Here is a 24,304-nt window from a genome sequence, read left to right as displayed (position 1 = left end):
CCGCCGCAAAATAGTTGCCGCCGTAAATGAAAGATGTAGGATCAACGTAAGGAGCTTGCGGCTGATAGACCGAATCGATCAGCTGTTTAATATGATTCGGCACTGCCGAATACGGCTTGTAGCTGTAATACTGTGGACCTTGGGCCTGCTGTTGGGCTTGCTGAGGCTGAGGCCGGACCGGTTGTTGGGTTTGTCGAAGACGAAGGGGCGAGCCACCCTCAGCACGTTGAGACCGCTGAGCGTTCGCTTGCTGCGACCGCAACTGTCTCTGGAGCGCGAGATACTCCGAATGGAACCTCGAATCTGCACACCAAAAGAAACGCTCCGTCATTCTGCGGCATTGATTAAGGCTGGTCGTCGATTATCGATGCTTACGCAACATTGACCTCAGTCAGGAATCATAAAGGAATTGTTCTAAAGATCTGGGATGTGAAAATCTATTCTTGCGTGCATACAATAGCAGTAGCGGTAACAGTTAATTGCGATACATTGGGTCCAAGGTTTCCGAAGTACATCTTCAACAGCAAGTAATTAAAGAAACTCACCGTCATTATCTGCATACTTGATTTGCTCTTGTGGCGCGCGAACAGATCTCCCTACATTTTCCGTTTTTACCCACACGATTGATATCACCGCAATAAGAAAAATCTGCAAATTTGTAATAAATAATTTGTAAGCACGATATATGAACCAGTTGTTATGATATATTGTGCAATAATATAACAACTGGCTTTAAATTAAAAGTAATAAAATTGAACAAATGTTTCAAAGATAAAGTCATAATGTCAAATTACATTCAATTTAAGCTATTTTTAATCAGTTCTTATCGGTCGCCCTTACTCAATAGTTAATTTAACTGAAGAAATACATTAAGTTTTTAAATTTAGTTCATTATTTATGAAGTGCATATAATAATATGGACGTTGTTTATTTTGAAACTAAGCAATTTATCCACAGAAATGAATTGATTCACATTTTGATATATATGAAAGTAAAAAATAATAAATTTTTTTTAAATTCCAAGGATTAGATACCATTGCTTTTTTGATATCTAAACAATGTACAACGCAAAAAAATGTTCCACGAATAATTATGCGATAAAATTATATTAAAATATAATGTATATTTAATTAAATAAGACTAATATTAAAATAATTAACAATCACACACTTGAAGTTAAAGAAACCGATTAAAAAACATTCACCCTTATTATTCACATATCAGAAAAACCTGTGAAATAAAATTTGATAATATTGGAATATTTCTCGTCACTATATTAATATCGACACAATGGAAACGGCCAATCAATCAGAATATCCTGAACACTCACTGATAGTTTCATGGTTGCGTGTGGAGAGAGATGTGCACGGATTGTCGCGCCGAGTTTACTCGCAGAAATCAGCCGGCGAAGTCGGCGTAGCTCTTCTATATAGCCGTAGTCGCCCCAACGTAATTGGTGACGCTGGTACGCGGTTGGTAGCTATCTACTTTTAGAGTAATTCTGTCTCAGGTAACGATAGAACTCCGACAAAAGGCTTACCCCCTCCCCGAGGATATATTATCATTCGTTATAAAAATGCGTCTTATTGGTGTAACGCTATATAGAATTATTTATGTCAGAGGTGATTCTACAAAAATTCAGAATATTTGCGAAAGAGGAAAGTCTACGATATATTTTTCTTATAGTTGAACAATACACAATTTTTATGTGCGAAATTATTTGTTACAGTAAAACTATTGCTTATATAATTTCAAAATGTACTTATCAATTTTATAAAAAAAAGACTATCCATAACATATCAGATAAGTTAACATATAAAATATAAGATATATCTTGGTAATATCATTTGCATATGAAGGAAAGTGAAAAGCAGTAATTAAAATAAAGAAGAAAAAAGAATAAATAAAAAAGCATTATAAAACATGATTTTAGTAGAGAGTTAATATATATTTTAAATAGTAAATAGAAATTTAAGAAAATAAAAATGCGCAACGTTTAAGTGGGTTTTTTTTACAAAGGAGCCTATCAAATTCTGATTTTAATAAAACTTTATACACATATAGGTTACGTAAATTGATAAATTTAAAAATGATCAGTTGCGACCAATAAACATAAGGATTAAAATTACATCTTATATGTAAAACAGTTTTCAGCTTTTTTGTTACATCTCAAAAACTATTATAATATCAAAAAATGTTTTTAAAAAGTTTTTATAAATTTTAGAAATATAGCAAGAAAAGCTTTATATATAAAATGTTTTACATATAAGGGATGAATTTTCTTTGCTTGACCGCAACTGATATATTTTAAATTCGTCTATTTACGTAATGAGCGAGATTCCCTTATCAAAGCAAAAAGATTAAATTAGATTAGAGTTAAAGATTAGATTAAAGTAAAAGGAGGTTGAACACATTCAACCTTATGTTCTCCGAAACAATGTTTTTAGATTTTAAAAATGGTGAAATCATTAGGCTTTATGCGATTTCGAGGGTTTTAACGAGACTACAATGACGTAACAAGAAACATTAGTATGGTGTTTTTTTAACTAAAATCCACGTTTCAGAGTACTAAAGCGGAGCTGTAAAGTTCGTGTATGCACTTAAATTATCTCAAATGAGGGTAACGACAAGGTAGAAATGAAAAGAAAGCGCGCAGCGAATTCTCAGCTATAAACGGAACACAATAAATATGGGATTGCATAAAGGGGAAAAATAGTCTTTTGCTTCGTGCATTTGTATTTTCTTATATTTAATATTGTGAAATGGTAATTAATATAATTCCACGGCAAAAAAAAGGATATAATTATAAGAAAAGAATTTGTAATAAAAGTAATTTTTAGCTGTTCAAGAAATCTCATCATGTATAGTTAAAAACGATTTTTTTTTATTCCGTACATTGTTTCCTTAGTTTTCCAAAAAAGATCAATATAAATTTGCTTATTATTTCTTAACTTTATTATTTTCAAAAAACAATACGGAAAATGAATTATTGTTATTATTTTTATTAATTTTTTAAATCAATTGTTAAACTTTAATTTGTCTAATTGCCTAATATAAAGTTTCATTGCATTTGAAAATTAGCTAAACTAAAACTTATAATATAGAGAATAGAAGAATTTCTGATAAATAAATCAAGCTTGAAGCAACGCGAATCTCCCTGGTTAAACGATTGAAGAATGCTGAAAAAAACTATTCTTAGTAGTGTGTTGTAAGCAACTACGCTGTCTCTCAACTTCATATAATTAAATTTACGACGCGTAAATCGTCTGTGGTGCGCTAAATAATATGCTGCCATTCTACGTCAGACCGGCAATCTATAGTCAAGTTAGACAAAATTAAGGGGGTGAAAAGCAATGGGAGAAAAAAAGGATCTACTTAGCTTAGATCTATAAATTCCACGGATAATGAACCGCACCGGTTTTATATTGACGCGCAAAAAAACCTTTCGCACGGCGAGATAATTACGCGGCCACATGACGCTCGCGAGCCTCTAATAGTCTAATGCGATGAGAGTGCAACATAACTGTTCGTGAGCAACGATCATTATCTTCCAACTGAACACATTGACATATTAATCTCGTAAATTAAAACTCTATAAATGCTTACAGCGTATTCCGCTGTTTTTCGTGCATAAATATGTTAAACCAGAATGATAAACTTTTATATCTACGTTATTGGTACTCGAGCTTGCGAGAAATGAATGTTATATTATACATTAATCCTCTAGTAAGTAGTTCAATGTTGAAATAAGATGTATAGCTTCCTTCATATTCTAGAAATAGAATTTTTTTATTTGACAACAAAATTTCCGATTGCCAAACAATTCTTTCAAGAAACTGGTTAGCGTAGAAGTAATTTAGTAACGGATATGATGCATGAGATCATCATGGAAAATGTTAAGTAGAGACTAGACAAGGAAACGCGTGTTTTGAACAAAACCATGAAAATCTTGTAAAGGGGTTTTTCGACGAATCTTGTTAATTCCTTTTCCTGGTGATAAATTAATGTTATTTTCTAAAGTTACAAACGAAACGTAGCAACACAGTGGTACCTGGAACGGTCGTCAACCTAAGTCCATACGTGCGGATGTAGACGATGAAAAACTTGCGGCCGCGATAAGATTCGAAAGGAGCGATTAGCGGGAGACGGGAAAAAGAAGGATTTGACAGGAGGAAGCGGGCGGAGAAAGTCAATTATTCCTGGCCGATCAACTGGGAAGATCTTGTGTTTGCGGCTCTTGATATTGCGGCGCGGCCGGGAACTTACTTCACGGACATGAATGCAGAAATGCACTTCCTTCCGTTCGACGTTCGAATGATGATCCGCGATTTGCGATATTTCGACCGACACAATGTACTTACACGATGTACAGTGCTCGATAAATATCACACGCATGAATTAATTCGCTACAATTCACTTCCACAAAATGTCTCTATGGCTAATGTAGAAAGTTACAATGTTAAACATTTCAGTTTAACGAAAGATGTCATGCATGACCCTTATAGAAATTTAATACTACCATTGGCCAATTAATCACTTATTTTGAGTATTAAAAATATTGTTAGTACTAAAAATAATTAAGTGATTAATTGACTAGTATTAATCTATAAGGGATGATAAAGATAAAAGACTAAAGATAAAAATTGGCAGGGACATCTTATTGCCACTCAACAATAATGTAATAAGAAATATTATTATTATTACCAAGATTTAGTCTCGATTGTATTTGACATTACTTATTCGTGTTATTCACATTATGGTTTAATAACTAGATCTATGATCTCAGTAATAATGATAATAATACTTCTTATATAAATACAACTTTCAGTTAAATAAACTGCACACCAATCATTACTGCTGGATTTGAAACATAATCATAAACTGAAGCTGAAGTAATAATAATATCACAAATTGATATCAATTTAATAATAATGCTAATAAGTTATTAATATCAAAAGTATTGTAAAAGCTTATTGCGAAAAATATAAATGTAATATAACACACATATATTGTACGTAACAGTTATATTAATTATTGGATAGGAAATTAGAACATTGATGTAATATTATATACTATCAATTAGTATTTAATAGGGAATAATAATTCCGCATCCGCATGTACAGGAAAATCAAGCGTTTGAAATCGTCGATGAATAAAAAAAGCGAAACAGGATATTCAATCTCCTGTTGAAGGAGTTTTATAATCTGTACGTTTGCGCTTGCTGTACATTTGCGATTACGAGATACAGATATAATCGTAAACGAGAAAAATAACTAATAGTTTCGAGGCCGGGAGCAATAAGATCCGCACTTTCGCCATACTTATTAAGTATTAAGAAAATCGGAAACACAAAAAAGAGAGAGAGAGAGAGAGAGAGAGAGAGAGAGAGAGAGAGAACGAGAGGAAAAACGAAGCATACTCTGCGGTTAATATATGCGTGCTGAGGTAATTAAAATCACTCGGCTTGATTTTCCTGAAGTTATCAAGCGGCTGTTTATGCTAAGTAATTTGATGATGTGGTAATGGATGTAAATTTAAAAATAGGAAATAAAAAACTCATTACCGCAATCGTAACATTGTGAGTCCGTGAGTGAAATTAAAGATCACTACGGCAGATGGAAGATAATTTTACATTTTTAACAAAGACTTTGATATCCTGAGAAAAGAAAAATAATTTCGAAGATTGCGTGCGACGCCAACCCTGAAGAATGCTCTAAGCTTCGAAACGATCACCGTTATGCCTCCGATAATCCATTGGAAGTCGGTAACAGTATCTGAAAAGTCGGTATATAATCTACTGTAGTATGAAAGTCCTCACAATTGAATCCTCAGCGAGTTCTCAAGAACGATTTAGATTTTGATTTCAGTTCAGTGCATTCATAAAATTTATATTACAAATTTTGATATATAACTATTTGAATCAGCAATGTTGTTTTTTGTATTTTATGAATTTGTACGCGTATTTCTTTTTAGTTTTAATACATTTTTTAAAATTATTTATTAGATAGATAATTATTTATTAGATAGATAATAGATAAACCATATCTTATATTTTTTGCCTATTAATACAACCAAACTATTATAAAAATGATGACAATCTTAATAATATTCGAACGTTCTTAAAAAAAAAATATTAGATATTTTAATAAAATTATCTACCATATATGCATCGAAATGATATCAACGTGTTGATTTTTTACACTGACGTACTTACATTGATTTTATTGTGTATATATATATATATATATATAAAAGTTTGTTACATTCGCTTAATCTATATATACTTATATTATTTAAATTTAAAAACAGGAAATATAATAGAGTAAAACAATGTCGTAAAAAATAATGCTGTTTTAGTTTTCCCATGGAAAATCCTCCCTGTTAATTAAAGAACAGAATTATGTTTTGAAATAAATATGTGATTGAACGTCAAACAAGTTAATAATACAATTAAGAGAGTCATATACGAAAAAATATAATTTTTTTAATCATAGTTATAACGTTTACCTTCTTTGGAGAAGAATAAAAATGTGGAAGAACATTTCGCACGTCAATTAACGTCAGGGATTTTGGAAACTTCGTATAAACTACTCAACTTTTTCGTGAGCTAAGCAAGATATTAGACTAAGTTATCATGCGAATAATTCAACGACTAGAAACTTGCACAGAAATTGTTCGCAAGGCGTGGTGGAAGACGGGTGTGATTGGGACGCGCGGGTTCCTATCAAGGTCTCTTCGCCGGATCGCCCTGAGCCACCCCGCCGTATAAAACGCCCTTCTCATTGGCTTCTGGGAGCACTGTTGCGCTTCCCGCTGCATAAGAATCCATTATTTCCTCAACATGAGTCCTGTAGTCGTAAGTATATATCCATTTAATCTTAAATCACGCTCTTGTCAAATCATTTAACACATAATAATAGAATTCTATATAAAATATAATAAAAAATATATAATTAAATTTAATGAAATATATCACAATATAATTATATATGTCGTAAAACGATATATTAAATAATAAGAATATTTTGTATTTAATTATATCATTTAGATTTTAGATTCTTAGATATTTCATTTCGTCGAACAAAAAAATTCGCTTTTATATTCAATTTTATTTTCATTACATACACAGATTATTTTGTTGGGTGTCGTCATCGGTGTCTCCTGCCAAGAACCTCATTACCAATCGCCGCATCAAGCGGCGATTTTAAGCGACGCGCGTTATCTCGCAGGTGATGGCACATTCGGTGCTGCCTACTCTCAAGAAGACGGAGTGGAATTTAAGGAGGAAAGCGACATAGAAGGTAATCGACGTGGATCATACTCATACATCGACCCAACCGGGCAAAGACGCACCGTCACTTATACAGCGGGAAAGAACGGATTCCAAGTACGTAAAGTGCACATTATACTCTCTTGCTACTAATTAAATCTATTTATTAATTTTGATGCTAAATTTATAACATTTTATAATTTATCTCTTCGCTAGATTTTTTATAATTCAATTTTGTGATGCTAAATTTATAATTTATTAACTTTTTTATATAACTTTTTATATAAAATATTATATATAAATAATATTTAAAAAAAATTAGATCTAAAGTTTAAAAAGAGTTTATTAATTTATTGCAAAATTAATCATACGGGGGGTAATATAAAGCTCAAGTTCACTCGATTCTACCTCATTAACTTTAATCGATTTTAAATTAATCTTGAATTTTGTCTCACAGGCGACCGGAGATCACATTCCTAGTGCACCCCCGCAAGTGCCACCGCAGCCGGAGTACGAACCGTTGGCGCAATATAATCCGTCGGATTACCAGCCTCCGAGTTACGCACCGCCATCCCCTCAACAATATCCACGGCGCTATCAATCGGATTACGAGCCGCAATCTGTTGTTTATCAACCGCGGTCTCAATCGCCACCTCCTCAGCAGTATCCGCGGCGTTATCAACCGGATTACGAGCTACAACCTGTCGTTTATCAACCGCAGCCTCAACCGCAGCCTCAACCACAGCCTCAACCGCGGCTTCAACCGCAGTACCAGCCGCAGCCGCCACCTCGCTATCATTATCCTTCGGAGTTGCAAGGTATACCCTCGTATGCGCCACCGAGGCCACACTATCAATCCCAACTTCGCCCCGCACCACAATATAACGTGATAACGACACCGGCCTCGGCGCCGGCGCCGGCGGCGTCCAGGAATTTTTATCCGCCGGGAAAGCTCAGCTTCAATCGGACCCCCGACGGCTTCTCTTATATGTTCAGCAAAAGTTGAGTGGCACGTGAGTTATGTGATATGAGAAGCGATAACAAATCTGAGATAAGATTAATTAATTAATTTAACAAAAGAATTTTAGTTTTGAAATGAAAATGTGATTAGAGTGTCAAAAAAGTTAATAACCATCAAGAGAGTTATGTGAAAAATAATTTTTTTTAATTAGTCGTGATCTCGGCGTTTTTTGTTTTTATTTCATGTTCTAAATTAATTCTAAATGTAACTCGATTATAATAATTATTATATTTCTTTTTTATATAAATTTATCATCAATAACCCTTCAAAGTATTTATATATATTAAAATGTATTCTCATAAGAGTTCCCTTACAAAGCAAGTCTCTACACGATATATATCTCCGCGTCTGAAGAATAAAACGTTGAAACTGCAGAATCGAATGACTTCATCGTGCAATGCTCGATGTACCTTACATAGCGATTTCCCGTACAAATGCGAGTATAATCACGTGCTCCATAGGGTCGACTTACTTTCATCCGGTAACCTTTGCGTTCTCTATAGTGTTGCAACCGAGAATCCCACGATATTGAAGGAAATGTGGGATACGCCCGATATATATATTTATACGAGGAATGTTATATCAAAAGTGTGTGTTCATTAATTCTCTGCCATGTTTTTATTTAACTCATAATTGTAATTAAATTTATTTAATACAAATATCATAACAGGATAATTTTGACTTTAATATTAAATAAAGATATATATATTTTTTATGTTATAAATGAATTAAAGACATGTTTCCTTCTTGTTTATTTTATAAGCGTCATAAAATAGCGCTTATGTTACTAATATTTTCGAATAAAAATTCTTTTATTAAAATTAATTTGTAGTCAATACGTACACGTAAATTTAAACAGCCATCTATTATAAAATACCGTCGAAATAGCGTTGCGTCGTGTCTTGTTCTATGCAAGACAGCGAATTACTGGCCGAAACGGAAGAAAGGAGGAACAAAGGAACGATTATCTTATTATCCAAGCTCGAGAGTGAAAATGCGAGGCAGGGAGTCGGCAAGGGCGAGGAAATAAAAATGCAACGAAGTCGAGCCGGTTCGCTAGCCATTATTATTGTTGGCCGTAACACGGGCGCGGCACAATCCGGCAAGGCGAACCGCCTGCATCCGAGCAGGAACTCAGCAACCTTAAGTAGGCAGAAAGAAATGCAAACTGATATTCTAGGTCACTCCGACATTGTCGCCAGAGAAAACGCCTTCTTATATCATTGTGCGAATTGATGTTTTATTATCGATTTTACCGTTGTAACGCTAGTCCGTCTTTGTCACCGAGTAAATCTTATACGCAAAGAGATTAACATCCAATTGATTGACACAATACATTGATTGATGCAATAAATGCACAACGTGGTTCTTTTTTAGTCGCGTTTTATTTATAAAGGTATATTGAGTATACATTTCGTTTCGTATATAATTATGGCAGTAATATACAGACTCTGATTAGCTGCGCGTGACATCAACAGTATAAAAGTAGTCTAAAACAGCTGATGTAGAGGCAGTGTGGCATCGAACGTTCACTCTCCTCGTAACAGAAGGACGAAACGAAAATAAACGCCGTCTTACCTAAATAACTAACTTATGTTAATGTTTTTTTTTTTATTTATGCCAGTGTGCCTCCCCAATACGTGAATTTCAAATAATGACGGTGTGAATAAATTCCAGAGAAAAGGCACTATGCGTCGTCTATTCTTCCAATCCTCAACGCACGAGAATGTTACGCGTTTTCTTGAACGCGCGTAACTTCTTTTCATTTCACTTTTTCTCCCCCTTTCTTTTGTATAAAAAAAAAATCTTCATAAAGAAATCCAAGTTATAATGCCTGTGTACGCACACTCTCACGCTTACATTAAACGGTATATTGAAGCGTGTAATCGACCTGCGTTTTTTTTTACACTCGCATAGCTGGCTGGCTCGAGTATTCCTAATGTTCTCTATCAAACACTATTAACATTAAACATTATCGATTTTGTAGGCATTAATTATTTATCTCCTCAAATGCAAACAGTGGTTGACTCCAAAGGCATTGATTTAAATTTGATTGCACTTTCATCTCAACATACGCGCGATAAGAAGACAGCATAGCGCGCGCAATTCAGAGACGAGCGTCATAAAGTAAAAAAACTGGCCTCATGGCGGGTAGGACTATTCACTAATCTCACTACGCTAAAAATATAAGTTCGGCTAAAGACTCGGGACGTACCCATAATTGCTTGTCATGCATACGATAGTCTAAGGTAGTCGCTATTGTCGCGGTAATTATACCTCTAGTTATAAATGTTACGTTACACAAAATATACGCTCAGCGTTAGGCTCCGACTTTTGATTTTTATATCATCGCAGAGGCACGGTCGTCTCATAAAACGACCATCGAATGGAAAACAACCCGGAAGCGGATTTGTACGTGGGGCAGGAGGCACGGCAGTCTCGCGTTCTTAGCGCATTCTACTGGCTTATCTTACAGAACTATTCTAAGGAGATGAGAGGAAGCTTTAAGCGCTGTAACAAGCGAATCCTATCGGCTTCTTCTGGAAGATATAGTTTGTTCACAATGCAATTCACATTAAAACGCTTGAGTCTGCCAATATGTTGACGCGTATATTCGTTCGTAACGGAAACTGGTACTAGATTATTGTCGCTAATAATTTTCCGTTGCGAATAATGGACATATTCGTATACATACATACTTTTCCTTTTGATAAAACAACGGAATTATTTGCCAATTTACATATACTCCGAAGCTGTATTGTGCAAAATCTAAATAAAATCACAGACGCAATAGATACAGACTGTGCATTCCTTGATATCAGCATCACTCTTCAAATCAATACTTTAAAGAAAGAAAGCATATAGATCGATCTATCTTTCTTTTTATAACGATAGTGATAACTTCATATGCAGAAATGCGTAGTTTATACTTATTACGTTTATGGATATAACACGCGCGCGCAGGGGAGAAAAATTATAAGATAAACTTTCTTCACACTCTACATTTCTCCGCGCAAAGAACACGCGTAAGATATCCATAAATAATGCATGATTAATCGTACAAGAAATTCTTTACTATGCATTCTCAATACGTATTCATAATAACTAAGTTTAAATTTCGAACATCCTTGATTAAGTACATGAACTTAAGATTCCAAAAATCGTAATAATATGGAATAATCATCCATAGTCAAAAATAACAATAAAAAAATTCTATTTGCATTAAAAACCAATTAATAAAAGACATTAAGACTTTGAGCATATATGCTTCGTATTCGTTTCAAATACGCCATATAAAAAAATACGTATAGAAATACTTGTATACACTCATCATAAAAATTTCTTCACAAAATATAAATAGAAAATGAAGAAATTCGGAGCACTTCAAATTAAAGTTTGAAACTTGTTTATAATAAAAACTTTTCGCTTCTAGACACTATCAATCGCTGAGATTTATGTACAGCAGCGATCCGTATATAAGATGATAATGAATTCGATCCACTGTCTTTGGAAGTTTATAAAGTTCCGTCTGTATAGTACAAATCGTTAGATAACGATAATTTCACATGTCTCAATACATGTAAGCGAATAGTCAACGATTGATAAGTATAGTAAAATTACACAAAATAATTCATCCAATTTGACAACTTAACGTTAAGTAATTTCTTATTTAGACTATAATATCGTAAAATGAAATTAAAAAATCCCTTTTATATAAAAAAAAATGTTATTCCCATATAAAATATAATTGATTAATATGTCCTTTAAAATTACATAACTTTTGTTTCAGATCTTTCTTCACATAAGGAAAAGAATAATTCAAACTATAATTCAATTAAATGAATCATTCTGCATAAAAGTTAATTTTCCAAATTAAATGTAAACGACAGCATAATTCATTCTCATTGATATTAAAATTAAAATTAGAGAATAATATATACGCTATCAAAATAATAAATTCTCTAATTGTATATAACGTTGTAGAGTTAAAAACATATATATACATATAAAAAAATATAATAGCATTGAGAACAAACCTGTACATCAGAAAGTATATACTATTACAGACCTATTTTGTAACTTTTCAAGTCTAACTATTTAAATCTAATTTAGATGATGACAGTATAATATTCTTTATCGTATATCATTAATCGGTCTTTTTATGCATATATTTTATACTATATAGTCACTTCCGGGTTTTATTCACGCTATATGAACATAATAATGATTCAATTACGTCCGCGGCTCGCTATATTCTTCAGTAAAGAATTTTTAGTGCTGTGGTCTTTAATGAAATTTAAATATTATTACCTTAAACCAGGCCTGTCCAACACTTTGCTCGTGAGTCGAAAACGCTTCCCCCACTCTGTCATCTCAGTAGAACGAGACGGAGCGAAAATAACAAAGGATAGACGTCAAGGCTCCGCCTGAATTCAGGTCTGAGAGGGGGAAGCGTTTTCGACTCACGAGCAAAGTGTTGGACAGGCCTGCCTTAAACGATCTAGCTGGATCTTAAATGCTTGTATAATTCTGTGTGAATTTATATACTACGTATGTAATCCTTTATTTTTCATAATAAGAATTAATTATTTACAGATTTTAATATATCATTCAGTATTATTAAGATCGTTTTAAGATGCATTAAAAAGTATCAAATTGTTAAATTGCTAGTTAATTTAACTCGTGATATTACTGCGACAGTTTAGTAGAGTTTGCGCTTCAAGATCGAAAAATCATTTCGGCGCGCATTTTAAAAGACTACATACGTAGTATATAAATTCACACAAAATTATACAAGGGCCGCGGTCTGATTCATGCTCAGACAACGCTTAAAAATCATTTTATCCTAGTTGTTTGTCAAATGTTAAACGAAGATAAATGGTCATGAGCGTTGTCAGCATGATCGGACACTTACGATCCAGCTAGATCGTTTAAGACATTATTTCTATAGGTTGTTTCTCACATATACGATCCTGTAAGATTTAATATTGTATTAATTATTTATAATTCGATCATGTGTGTTCATATATAAAAAAATATCTTACATAAAGTACAATTATTAATCAAAAAATATATGTCTAAATAATGCTAAATTTTAAAAGAATTGAAATAAGGCGATTAAATAATTACTGTATTTATAACATGAATAAAGCTTACATGTTAAGAGTTATATGTTATACATTAAAAAGTTACAGAATAGATCTACTAGTACCTACAAATAGCGGAAAGCTAGCTATGTAGGAACGTATACTATTAAGTCATTTTTAAATACTGACACAATATAGTTCGTATTCTTATTATAACTTAGTATCGTGTCAGTTCCTCAACTTTTTTTTCAATAACGTAGATCTTATCTTGTGTCAAGATACACAGTAGTGTATTCTTGAAAATAATTTCTTTATATAATTTTGCTTTGATATGTATTTGCTACAAAATGTGTAAAAATTGCTACTTCTTTAATAATCTGTCGCGAAATAATTGCTAAAATTTTTATTTTCTTGAGAAATATTAGAAATATTAATAAACCTTGATAATTCTTAAACCGTGTAAAGGAATGATCAAACTTAATATGAAAGTTACTTACTTGCAAAGACAATAAAAATATATAAAAAATTAATCACAATTGGATTATCAATATTGATAAAATTACCTAATCCATCAATACGATAATATTGCTATTTGCTATTAATTATCGTTATAGAACATGCTACTGTGTATCTATTATCGATAAGTTGGTATATATATCATTACAATCACAATATGCATGACATCCTATGCGAAAGTTTCTGGTGGAGCAGAAAACTTGTACTATGGTAAGACACAAATCGACAGTACGTAGTGACAAGGAAAAGAGTAATTCTAGCTGCATAATCCGGAAGGATCGACAAGTCCTCTGGCAATGAGCTCAGCCGTCGCGGGATCTCCGCCGCTCTGTTTACCACCCGACGGTTGCCCGTGCTCGCAATGCGAACGTATATGAAACATGAATTCGGCTTTATCCGTGAAGTCAGCGCGACACACTAAGCAAAAATTCCTCTCGGGGGTATAGGATTGCGGTGGCGGAGCAGGTCCTGGAAAGTATGGAGCAGCGTGTTGCGGCGGCATTCCCTCCAAATGAGATCTGTGATTGATCATCAAAATCAGTTGCAGACATTACATTAAAACTTAAATATATTGATATTGAAAATAAAGATATATTAACCGAGCGTGTTGCGTCCATTCCTCTCTAGTAGCGAATGATCGTCCACACAGTTCACAGGCCCAACTCACTGGCTCCTCTTTCAGTTTATGAATGGTATCTTGACGAGATGACTGTTGCTGTTGCGCTTGCTGTTGTGGCTGCTGCTGCTGCTGTTGTTGATGTTGATCGACTCGTGGTGTTGAAGGCGCTGACAGAGGCGAGACACCGGTTCTGTGTCTGAGTTTGTTCATATGGATAACCAATTTGTCTCGACGAGCAAATGCTTTACCTGCAATATGCATCAAGTTTTTTTATTCATTTAATTGTTTCTTTTTAGAGAACAGATCTGTGGTTTAAAATATTTAATAAAATGTATTCAATTATTATAATTTTCGTACTTACCGCATACTTCACAGGAATACGGCTTCTCTCCAGTATGTATACGCATGTGTATGACGAGTTTATCCTTACGAGCAAGTCCCTTGCCGCAAACAGTGCAGGCAAATGCTTTCGTCGTTGGCTCGCCAGTGTTAGTCGCCTTTGAGACAGATCCCGGACGAACACTCGCGCTATTTGTCGTCATTGTTCGTAATGGTTGATTTACCGCCGGTACTCTACTTCCAAATTGTTGGTCTGCTCCAGGAAATGCCGGCATCATGCTAGGGCGCATTGCGGATGAGTAATCCGAAGACCTGCAAAGTAGGAACTAATGATTGTTATGCTACAATAATTTCTGGAAACGATTAAAAATATAATTGTGTGAAATTCAACATGGAAAGCTTTAAAATGTAATAAAATAAGATTTTAATGTTAGAGGGGCATTTTGTAGAAAGCACTTTGGAAAACAATTCTTTTTATATAATCTGATATTTCTCTTCTATTCCACGACATTTATGAAGGTAAATCGTTAAATCTTCATGCGGAAATATCATATATTTTAAGAAGGTCAAAATGCCTTTTACATACCATGTTCCAATAGAACGCAGCACCCTTACTCCATCATCGTAACCGAGCCCATCGTCTGGTAAGGTAAACGTGGGATTCGGTGGCTGCGAGGCCGCGTGTGGCCCGGCTCCAGTTAACCTCGCTTGAGCAGCTTGCTGAGCCATATGCTGCTGCAGTGCCGCGTGTGCCGCAGTGTGCGTTTCCACGTAATTTGCATGCTGCTGTTGCCCACCGTTTGACATCTTGTCCTTATCCGTACTCTAAATTCATTGGTTAATTAGAGGTCATGCAATAATTAATCCTTATTTAACATTTTGACCATATTTGGATGACATGTAAAATTCGTAAAGATCTCTCTATTAATTCTAATCGGTATTCGCCGAAATCGCGGGTCTAGTGTATTTTAAATTAATATATCTTTACTAAACATTTTATATATATATATATATATAAAAGATTATGTATAAAGAATTATATAAGATTATGGAATTTTTAAAATTATATATCGTAGTTGAAAAAATGTCCGGGGGTCTACTGATCCCGCGAGCACCGATTAGGGTTAATTTTACCAATTGTAAATATTTAAGATATTAACCCGTAATAAAAACACATATTTTTTGTAACATTAAAGGAACTTATCCTTCAGACAAAAATTTTTTATTAGTTTTAGAATAAGTTTTAAAATTTTCTACTATACACATAAAAAAATTGCAACACTTAAACGAGCATAAATATAACCAAAATAGGAAATAATAATCAAAACTGAATCTTTAATGTGTGTTAAAATAATTTATTTAAGCACTAAAGATCCAGTTCTGAGCTTTATTTCCTGTTAACAACACAAATATATACGTAAGTCTCTCTTAATTTATTATAGTCATAATCCGTTGACTGATGATAATAACAGTGCTCTAAGATTACGTAGTTAGCTTGTGTCATAATATATTACTACATACTTCTTATTTTAAAATATTTATTGATATTATCAATGATATATTCGTCATGTTTCAATTTTTGTCTGAGACGATCAACAGTGCAAGTAAGAATTCTAGCAACCCCCTCCAGACGACAGCGTATGCTAATGCTTCGTCAAGGGGATCGATTATATACCTTGAAACAAGGTAAAAATTACAAAAGTGAATAAAGTTACGAAAGTCACCTAAAATATTTATAATTTCATTAGCCAATATCTATTGAATTTGCTCACTTTTGTAGTTTTCATCTTGTTTCAAGCTACACAATTGATTTCAAGGTCCCTCAGAGGAAAGGACAATGAGAAAATTATTACGCGCGGAAGTCTAGATTCACAACCTTGCTTTAAGAGGCCGTAAGTCGTAAAGCCATACGAAATTTATCAATTACAGTCGAATATGAGAAAAATAATTCACTGTGATTGGTCAACTTCCTAGCTTTACTTCTTACGGCTTATGGCTTCTTATGCCTGTTCTACAATAAGGTCGTAAGTCGTGAGCTATAAGAAATTGACCAATTACAACTGAATATGAGAAAAATAATTGACTATGATTAATTAATTTCTTGCAATTTACGACTTAGCGAAGTTGTGGACCTAGTCTCAGAAAAGAGACTCTAGAGAATGCTCTAAATAATTGTCATCGTAATTCGTTGATTAATGAAATTCATTTGTGCCCAATCATTTTCTCACTGGCACTAGATTATCAATCATTATAAAAAGACAAGAATTTCTGAATTTCGAAATACACTAAGCAAAGAAATCTGAAAAAAAAAAAAATATATATATATATATATATAAGAATGTGCAATGATCGAGAAGCAAAGAACGTTCCCCGGAAGAGCGAAACAGGGAGAAAGAAGCTGTCGTGCGAGTCGATCGTCTTAACGAAAGAAATGGGCGCCCGTCTTTTTGGACGCGCTTACCACACACTACGGAGACCAAGTCACGTTCCAAAGAAGACCGTTGGGCTTCGAAATCAAAGGACCGGGAGAACACTTTCGATCGGAGAGAGGCGGCTTTTCAAAATAGATCATGTGCGATCCAGATTTTTAAATCACAGCACCGATCGCGTGCGGTGGAGGAGGAACAATGACGACGAGAATCTGGTGTTCATTTTCGGAGGGGTTGAGGTCTTACACTCGGATCACTCGGGATGAGCCGGAGTAACGATAACTGGCACGCTTCGGCGAGACAGTTCACTCGATATACAAACGTTAACACTCGCATGCATATCCGCGCGAGCTATACATGCGAAGAGCTTACGCGCTTTTTGCGCTTTTCGCGACGCGTTCGAAGGAATATCGCGGTTCACGAAGCGATCAGAGAGAGAGAGTCACGATGCTGGCAGCCACCGCAGCCGCCGCCGATTCCCGGCGCGGGAGGATGCAAGGACAAAGAGGCGAAAAAAAGCAGCCGACAGCGCGCGGAGGGGATAAGCGCGAGACGGTCGGGGAGACGTCTCGCCGTCGGACTCGGAGAGAAGAAGAGAGGAAAGAAAGACGGAACCGCAGGTGAAGGGGGAGAAAGAAAAAAAGAAAAAAAAGAGAGGGTTCGACGAAGGTAGGGAAAAAGAGAGAGGGAACGACGTGTGCGTGTGTGAAGACGAAGGGGCGAGGGCGGGAAGAGGGAACGGCGAGAAAGAAGTAAGGCAAGAGCCGGTGACACACACGGACGGAGCAACGCGTGATACAAACGATGCCGTTCGGAGGTTCCCCGCGGAATGCACCGCGGTCGGCGCGTAGCCCGAGGGTGCGACGAAGAGGAGGTGAACGCGCGCGCGGGTACAACGCCGATACAACGAAAGACACGATCGGGAAGCGACAGAAAGAGAGACAGAGAGAGAGGCAAATGGAGGCCCGCTGGCCGGCGCGGCGCGGCGCGGCGCGACGGTCCGATCGGCAGGGAGGAACGGAAGGTGTGTGTTTATATGTGCATGCACACGGAGCGTTGATTCGTGTGTATCACTCTCGGCGGCATGTACCTACTACGAGAGGGATCGCACGAGAGAGGACGGGAGGCTGAGAGCTGTAACGGAGACCGATAGAGTAGATACTTATATGTGTGTGAGAGAGAGAGGGGGGGGGGGAAGGAGAGAAAGAAAAAAATGCGGCCGGGGAAAGAAAAACTTCAAGGGAGAAGGGGACCGCCGGAGCGCTGGAGGATAACCGCGACGCGTTACGATATACCCGGCGAATATCCCCGGAATGCGATATGGTCGACGAGAGAAATCAAACCGGAGAAAGTGAGATGCGAAATAACGAAGAATGACGAAGCGGCTGCTCGCAGGGCGCGATCAAGGGTGGCCGCGTGCCATGGGGGTGTCGACGCGATCTCGTTTGGATGGCTCGCTTTTGTCTCTTCTCTTTATTCGATTTTCTTTCTCTCTCATCGTCTCAGCATATATAATATAGATATATGCACCGGCTTATTCTTATTCTTCTTTCTTTCTTCTTTTTCTTGTATGATAATGGCGCTAGTCTTCTTTTACAGAGTGCTCTACAGCCAATGTCAAGTATATGTATCAGCGATAACCTTCGTACAACAAATATCGCAAACTATCGGTGAACAATACCGGATGCACGAGGAGCATCGCCGTTGTGTGCCATGCAACAGTGGCGGCGGCGACGACGGCGGTGGCGGCGGCGCTCCGCGACCGGTGCGTCGGCCCGCTGACCTTGACACTGACATTGAGAGAGTAAGAGAGAGAGGGCGAGACCCTACGAGGAGAGGGAGAGAAGGAGGGGCGGCAGAACTTACGCGCGCGCGCGCGCATGCGTGTACACACGGGAGCGATTCATGGGAGAGACGCACCAGGGACGACGAGGACGTCGTCTCGCGACCCTCTTCGCCGCCCGCGCCGCGCCGCGCCGCGCCACCGATATTCCGGAACGCCGGCGACGAGAGAGAAAGAGAATCACCCACGTAACGAGGCTGCGTCGATCTTGTCGGGGTATCCCGGGTTTCGAAACAGGTTTCTCGAACGTGCGCGTTGCGGGCCTGGCAACTCACGTTGCACCTGTGCCCAGGACTGCCGGATCGGCAGGGGAGAGCAGAGAGCGGGTGAGTTGAAAGAAGGATCGAGGGAGAGAGCGCAAGACCGAGAAGAAAAGAAGCGAAAGGAGATAAAAAGAAAGGGAGGAGAGAAGAAAAACAAGGGAATGGAGAAGAGATGGAATTTATGCGGTGTTCTATGATTAAGTCCTTTTCGAGCATGACGCATGAATGAATGAACATATGTAAAGCATGTATATCCAGAAGAAACGAATTCTGTGATAAAGGATGAAACAGTAACGTGCCTCACAGCATACAAAGATAAATTAATGAATTATATAAGATAGAAAAGTGATAATATTAAAAATCGTAAAAAAGAGATGAAGAAAAATAAAACGGAAAGAAACGCATGGGAAAAGCTGCAGTGAAATTAAGAAGAAAATAGGGGTATTACGAGGACGAGACAGAGGAACACGACAGGTGGAAGAGAAATAAGTTGCAGATAGGAGAGGAACGGGAAGGACAGTCGAGACGGCGAATGAAGGAGTATATTTACGGTGACCATATTTTCTTAGAGAAAGTAAAAGACGAACTTCGAATACCAAACAAGTCTCACATTACATCTAACATCGCTTTCCCTCTTCGATCTTTTCTTAATAAAAGGAAATTGCGCGTTATTGAGAATTGTCATTGAAAAAACATTCTTTTAGGTGTTGTAGCAAAAGATTGAAATAAACATTTTAATTCTATTAAATATATATATAAATATTTCACATTAAAATATATCTAGTAATATATGTACATAATACTATCTCAGCATATTTGTCGAATCGTAGAAGTTTTACTAATAAAATCGAAATGGTAAACTATCAATTTTCAAGTTCATATTCAACGTTGAGCATAATTACAGTAGCACATAATATCGCCCTTATAAATAAAACTAAATTTGTTAGCAGTTAGTTGATTCCACAAGAATTTCCCGTTAAAATAATGATGATAAAAGAAAGGACAAAATTGAAAATTATTTTGAAAAAGATAAAATTAAAGGATAGCTACCTAAATAAAGGACTATCCTTTACAATAAAGGACGTCATCGTAAATATACTACTACGACTTTCGCTTTCTGTGCGCGCGACGCACGTCTCGCGGTCGCAACGCACCGATCAATAGACGTCGCGACGTCGGTCGTCTCACGCACACGCACACACCTATACATTCTCTCTCTCTCTTTTGCCTCTTTCTCCTTTCCTCCTCCTATTTATCCCTCCTCACTTTCCGTCGACGTCTCGGTTGCGTACGCGAGGGTGGAATTATTGAGATCGCGCGCCGCGCCGCCGGGTGCAGCAGACACGGAAAGGGGGGTCAGCAGGAACTCGAGCAGCTACCGATCAGCGATGCCCCTGCGCGCGCTTCCTCTTTCCCCGTCGCCTCTTCACAACCCCCCATCCGACAGGACCTCTGCTCCTGTCTGACCGACCAGAAGTATGGAAGAAGAAAAAAGATATGCAGCGAGAGAGATACTCCTCGCGCCATTGATAACAGCCATTGATAAAATTTGACTTAATTTTAGCTTCACATAATCAGTCACTTGTTACAGCATTTTTTAGAAGATACTGAAGACCGCTAAATTACTAATGCTCGTTTCCATCAATACAGATTAACTTCAATCTCGGTTCAACTTACTCTTTGTCTTTTTCTAATTCTTAGAACTAGGAAGGGATGAAGAATAAATTAAACTAAGATTAAAGTTAGTCTACACTAAGAGAAAATTATTTGATATTTGTAACTATAATACGTTACATATTACTGTAATTGTAATTTGTTGCTAGAACTATACACATGGTTATTATTCCTAATATTATAGCAATAATAATCATAATTATATTGTAGTAATATGTAATTATAATTACAAACACCAAAAAATTTTCTTTCAGTGTACATTGGTAGGAAACAATTAATCACTATAAGGAAGAGGAAAGAGAAAAAGACAGAAAAAGAATGCTAGGGCGTTGTACAAAGAATCTTAAGGTGACTTTATGCGATCAATAATAGGAGATAATTAATACAGTTTTTATGATTTTTTTACTCGTAACTAATAACTGAAATATATTGCAAGAGAATTTTTCAATAGCCATGCTTAAACAATACAGAAATTATTTTTATAATTTAATAGTGTGATTATCTTTGTTTATTAATAGAAAACGTGAGGTGATGATACTTGTAATAACCGGCTCCATGTGCAGAGTTATTACAGTTATTGGAATCAGTTGTTACAGATTCAAATTTCAAAATATAATTAAAGAAAACATAAAAAAAAATGTGCATAACTTTATTAATAATTTTTAAGATAATACGCAATTATTATAGACATGTGTAATTATGTTATTGAATATTTAATAAGAAACGTTAACGATGAAATCTTACGTAAGATCACAATATCAGTTGCCGCTATTGCATTGAGGTTATGTAGAGATTATGGGCGAATTTTTTAATTCATCGATTGGTCAGTCACATTATGCGCAAATGCAGAATTTTACAGAACAAAATTACATTTGCGCACAATGCGATGGATCAACCGATGAATTAAAAAACTCGCCCTAACTTATAACAGCAGAGAAGCAGAAATTGTTGTAACAACAAATCCCGTAATAACTAATGCCGGCTTGCTATATTTTAATTCTTGTTTAAGCAAAAATATATTTCAAGACATAAATATAACTGTAAGTTATTACTCGTAAAGTAAAGATTCTAAAGAAATAGTTGGGATTATGATATAATGAACACAGTAATAAATATAATATTTAATATATTGCTGATTTATTATTTTACTTTTGACTATCACAAAAGCTGAAAATATTTTCTCTCTCTCTCTCTCTCTCTCTCTCTCTCTCTCTCTCTCTGAAAAACTACTATTCAGTCTGAAATAAACTCATTGCACGACCGCAATATTTTTGTAGAAATACTATACTTTTTATGAAATATTATCGTTTGTTATTTTGCAGTAATTTTAAATGTAGCAACATGCCCTGTGTATCAACTATTCCCGGTTTTCCCTACTGATCAGTAATATTGCATCAGTAATATTGACAGTGCATCAATATTTTTAGTATTTTTACAACGATCAGTATTATTGATAATATATTTCACTTTAACTTTTAAGTACGTTATCTATTGTATTGTAACATACTGTGACTTGAATCCTAATAAAGCAGTACTGATGCACTGATGCTCGAGAATCCAAATTCAGATCATCATCAGTATTCTACGTCAATTCATCAATTTAATTGTACACAATCAGTAATGTTATCAGTATTTGTTAATACTGACAGTATTATTGATCGTGTAGAGTCACCTCAAGTGACACTTGAATACGAGTTTGCATTAACAAAATTTCCAACTTGTGGATATTTGAGAAAATTAGTTTTGTTTAACAAGCAGTTTTGAATGAATAACACGTTTTGTTTTTCGAAAATTTAATATTACCAATTGATTGGTTTTGTTTTACTAATCGTTTTACTAATTTTGCTGTATTTGCATGAGTTACCTGTATATCCAATAACATGGACACTAAATTTCTCGCAATATTACAAATGTCGTCACATTATTGGATATTGCACAAATTGAAGATATATAAAACAAAATTTAAACAATCACAATCAGAATACACGTGATCTTGTTATAAGTTGTGGCATTGTAATAATATATTTACTATAAAATTTTCACGTTATTTAACACAATCTTTATATATAGAAAAAAATTTTACTTACCTGATTATTAAGCGTAACAATGTTTTTCAAGGATTCTGCATAATTCTTTAATATTGTCTCTGTGGATATGCAGCTAAGACGAAATTCGTAGAACATATCTAACTTGTAGATGCATCTCTGACAGATATTTTTGGGCAGTCCATCCTCTTTCCCTATCTGTGACAAAATGATCTCATGTTTTATTAAAATTATAACTGGCAAAATCTGATTTTAGAATTTTTTACACTAATCATTTCACTTCGAGCGCTGTGATTGTTTTCCTCTCCAACTTTTACATTATAAGGATATAAATGAGACAAAAGAAAATAGAAAATAGATAATGATCAAGAAAATCAGTATATTTAATCATAATCTAATCAATTGTTTTTAACACAACAAAATAAGTAGGTCGATTGTCAAATATAATAAAACCTGTATTCATTTCTACCACAACACGATGTAATTTTGGTTTAACATACTCTTTATCTTTTTGTAATTCTTGGAACTAGAAAAAAGCAAAAAGTCAAGTGGAAATTAGAATTAATCTATTGGTAGAAATGGACATTAACCAGTAAGTTGAAAATCGGCTAACCATAGCCAAACATTTTTAAATGATAGAAGTACATTTTCTACAATTCATAACCGTGATTGGTCAATCCGTTTACTACTTAAATCATTACCTACATTCTTTTATATGATCCTTAACAAAAAGTAAAGTCATCAATTATTACAATACTGGATCATTGGAGCATATCTCTCTGAAACTTTTAAGAGTAAATCTCTCAAGATAAGTGAGAAATCTCACTATCAAAGATCGAAAATTGAGTCACTCTTTTTCACAACTAGCTCAATTTTATCACTCTTCAGAGTTACTCCGAGGAACTTAGAGAACAGCTATTGATAAATCATACATACAGATAGCTTTGCATATATTGTATATGGAATTAATAACGCAATTTTAATCACTTTTCAATATTCTTACAGTACAAAATCTTTTTTTTCTCTTAACAAAATACGGATCTTTAAACAATTCAACTCGCAATTTTTTATTTTTTACAAAGACACCTTCATGTGTACGGGATATTTTTAAACGTACAAACGATTGAAAAAAAATTCCAATACAAAAGTTAAAACTTGCATCTGAAGCTCACGTGTCGAACGGAAAATTTTGGGCAGC

The 24,304-nt window shown here is 35.3% G+C and overlaps 3 protein-coding genes across 3 annotated transcripts in view; 1 reads left to right on the top strand and 2 right to left on the bottom strand.

Annotated features, from left to right (window-relative positions):
* The window catches only part of LOC108760240 (putative uncharacterized protein DDB_G0271606), a 2,350-nt gene extending 938 nt beyond the window's left edge, over positions 1–1,412 (bottom strand). Inside the window, exons 1-3 of the mRNA XM_018506062.1 lie at positions 1,331–1,412; positions 546–648; positions 3–303 (exon numbers count right to left, since the gene is read on the bottom strand). Coding sequence (XP_018361564.1) covers positions 3–303; positions 546–648; positions 1,331–1,342 — 416 coding nt within the window. The 5' untranslated portion in view covers positions 1,343–1,412. The remainder of the gene's footprint in view (positions 1–2; positions 304–545; positions 649–1,330) is intronic.
* Positions 1,413–6,810: 5,398 nt separating this feature from the next.
* CPR19 (cuticular protein 19) lies at positions 6,811–8,346 on the top strand. The gene is made up of 3 exons (XM_018506070.1): positions 6,811–6,856; positions 7,130–7,387; positions 7,728–8,346. The coding sequence occupies exons 1-3, from the start codon at positions 6,842–6,844 to the stop codon at positions 8,274–8,276; spliced, it is 822 nt and encodes a 273-aa protein (XP_018361572.1). The 5' UTR covers positions 6,811–6,841; the 3' UTR covers positions 8,277–8,346.
* Positions 8,347–13,996: 5,650 nt separating this feature from the next.
* LOC108760231 (zinc finger protein 350) overlaps positions 13,997–24,304 on the bottom strand; it is a 10,698-nt gene continuing 390 nt past the window's right edge. The window contains exons 2-6 of the mRNA XM_018506053.1: positions 23,149–23,304; positions 15,439–15,677; positions 14,875–15,164; positions 14,494–14,761; positions 13,997–14,412 (exon numbers count right to left, since the gene is read on the bottom strand). Of these exons, the coding sequence (XP_018361555.1) occupies positions 14,151–14,412; positions 14,494–14,761; positions 14,875–15,164; positions 15,439–15,677; positions 23,149–23,304 (1,215 nt within the window). The 3' untranslated portion in view covers positions 13,997–14,150. The remainder of the gene's footprint in view (positions 14,413–14,493; positions 14,762–14,874; positions 15,165–15,438; positions 15,678–23,148; positions 23,305–24,304) is intronic.

This window comes from Trachymyrmex cornetzi, unplaced genomic scaffold (assembly GCF_001594075.2).
Source record: "Trachymyrmex cornetzi isolate Tcor2-1 unplaced genomic scaffold, Tcor1.1 scaffold223, whole genome shotgun sequence".
NCBI classification, from domain to species: Eukaryota; Metazoa; Arthropoda; class Insecta; order Hymenoptera; family Formicidae; genus Trachymyrmex; species Trachymyrmex cornetzi.
The sequence above is the reverse complement of the archived record's forward strand: the minus strand, read 5'-3'. Positions and strand labels throughout refer to the sequence as shown.

Bases quoted from the DNA above. Each gene is read 5' to 3' on its own strand.
- CPR19 (XM_018506070.1), top strand. The intron at 7,388-7,727 runs GTACGTAAAGTG...TTTGTCTCACAG, and splicing joins CGGGAAAGAACGGATTCCAA to GCGACCGGAGATCACATTCC.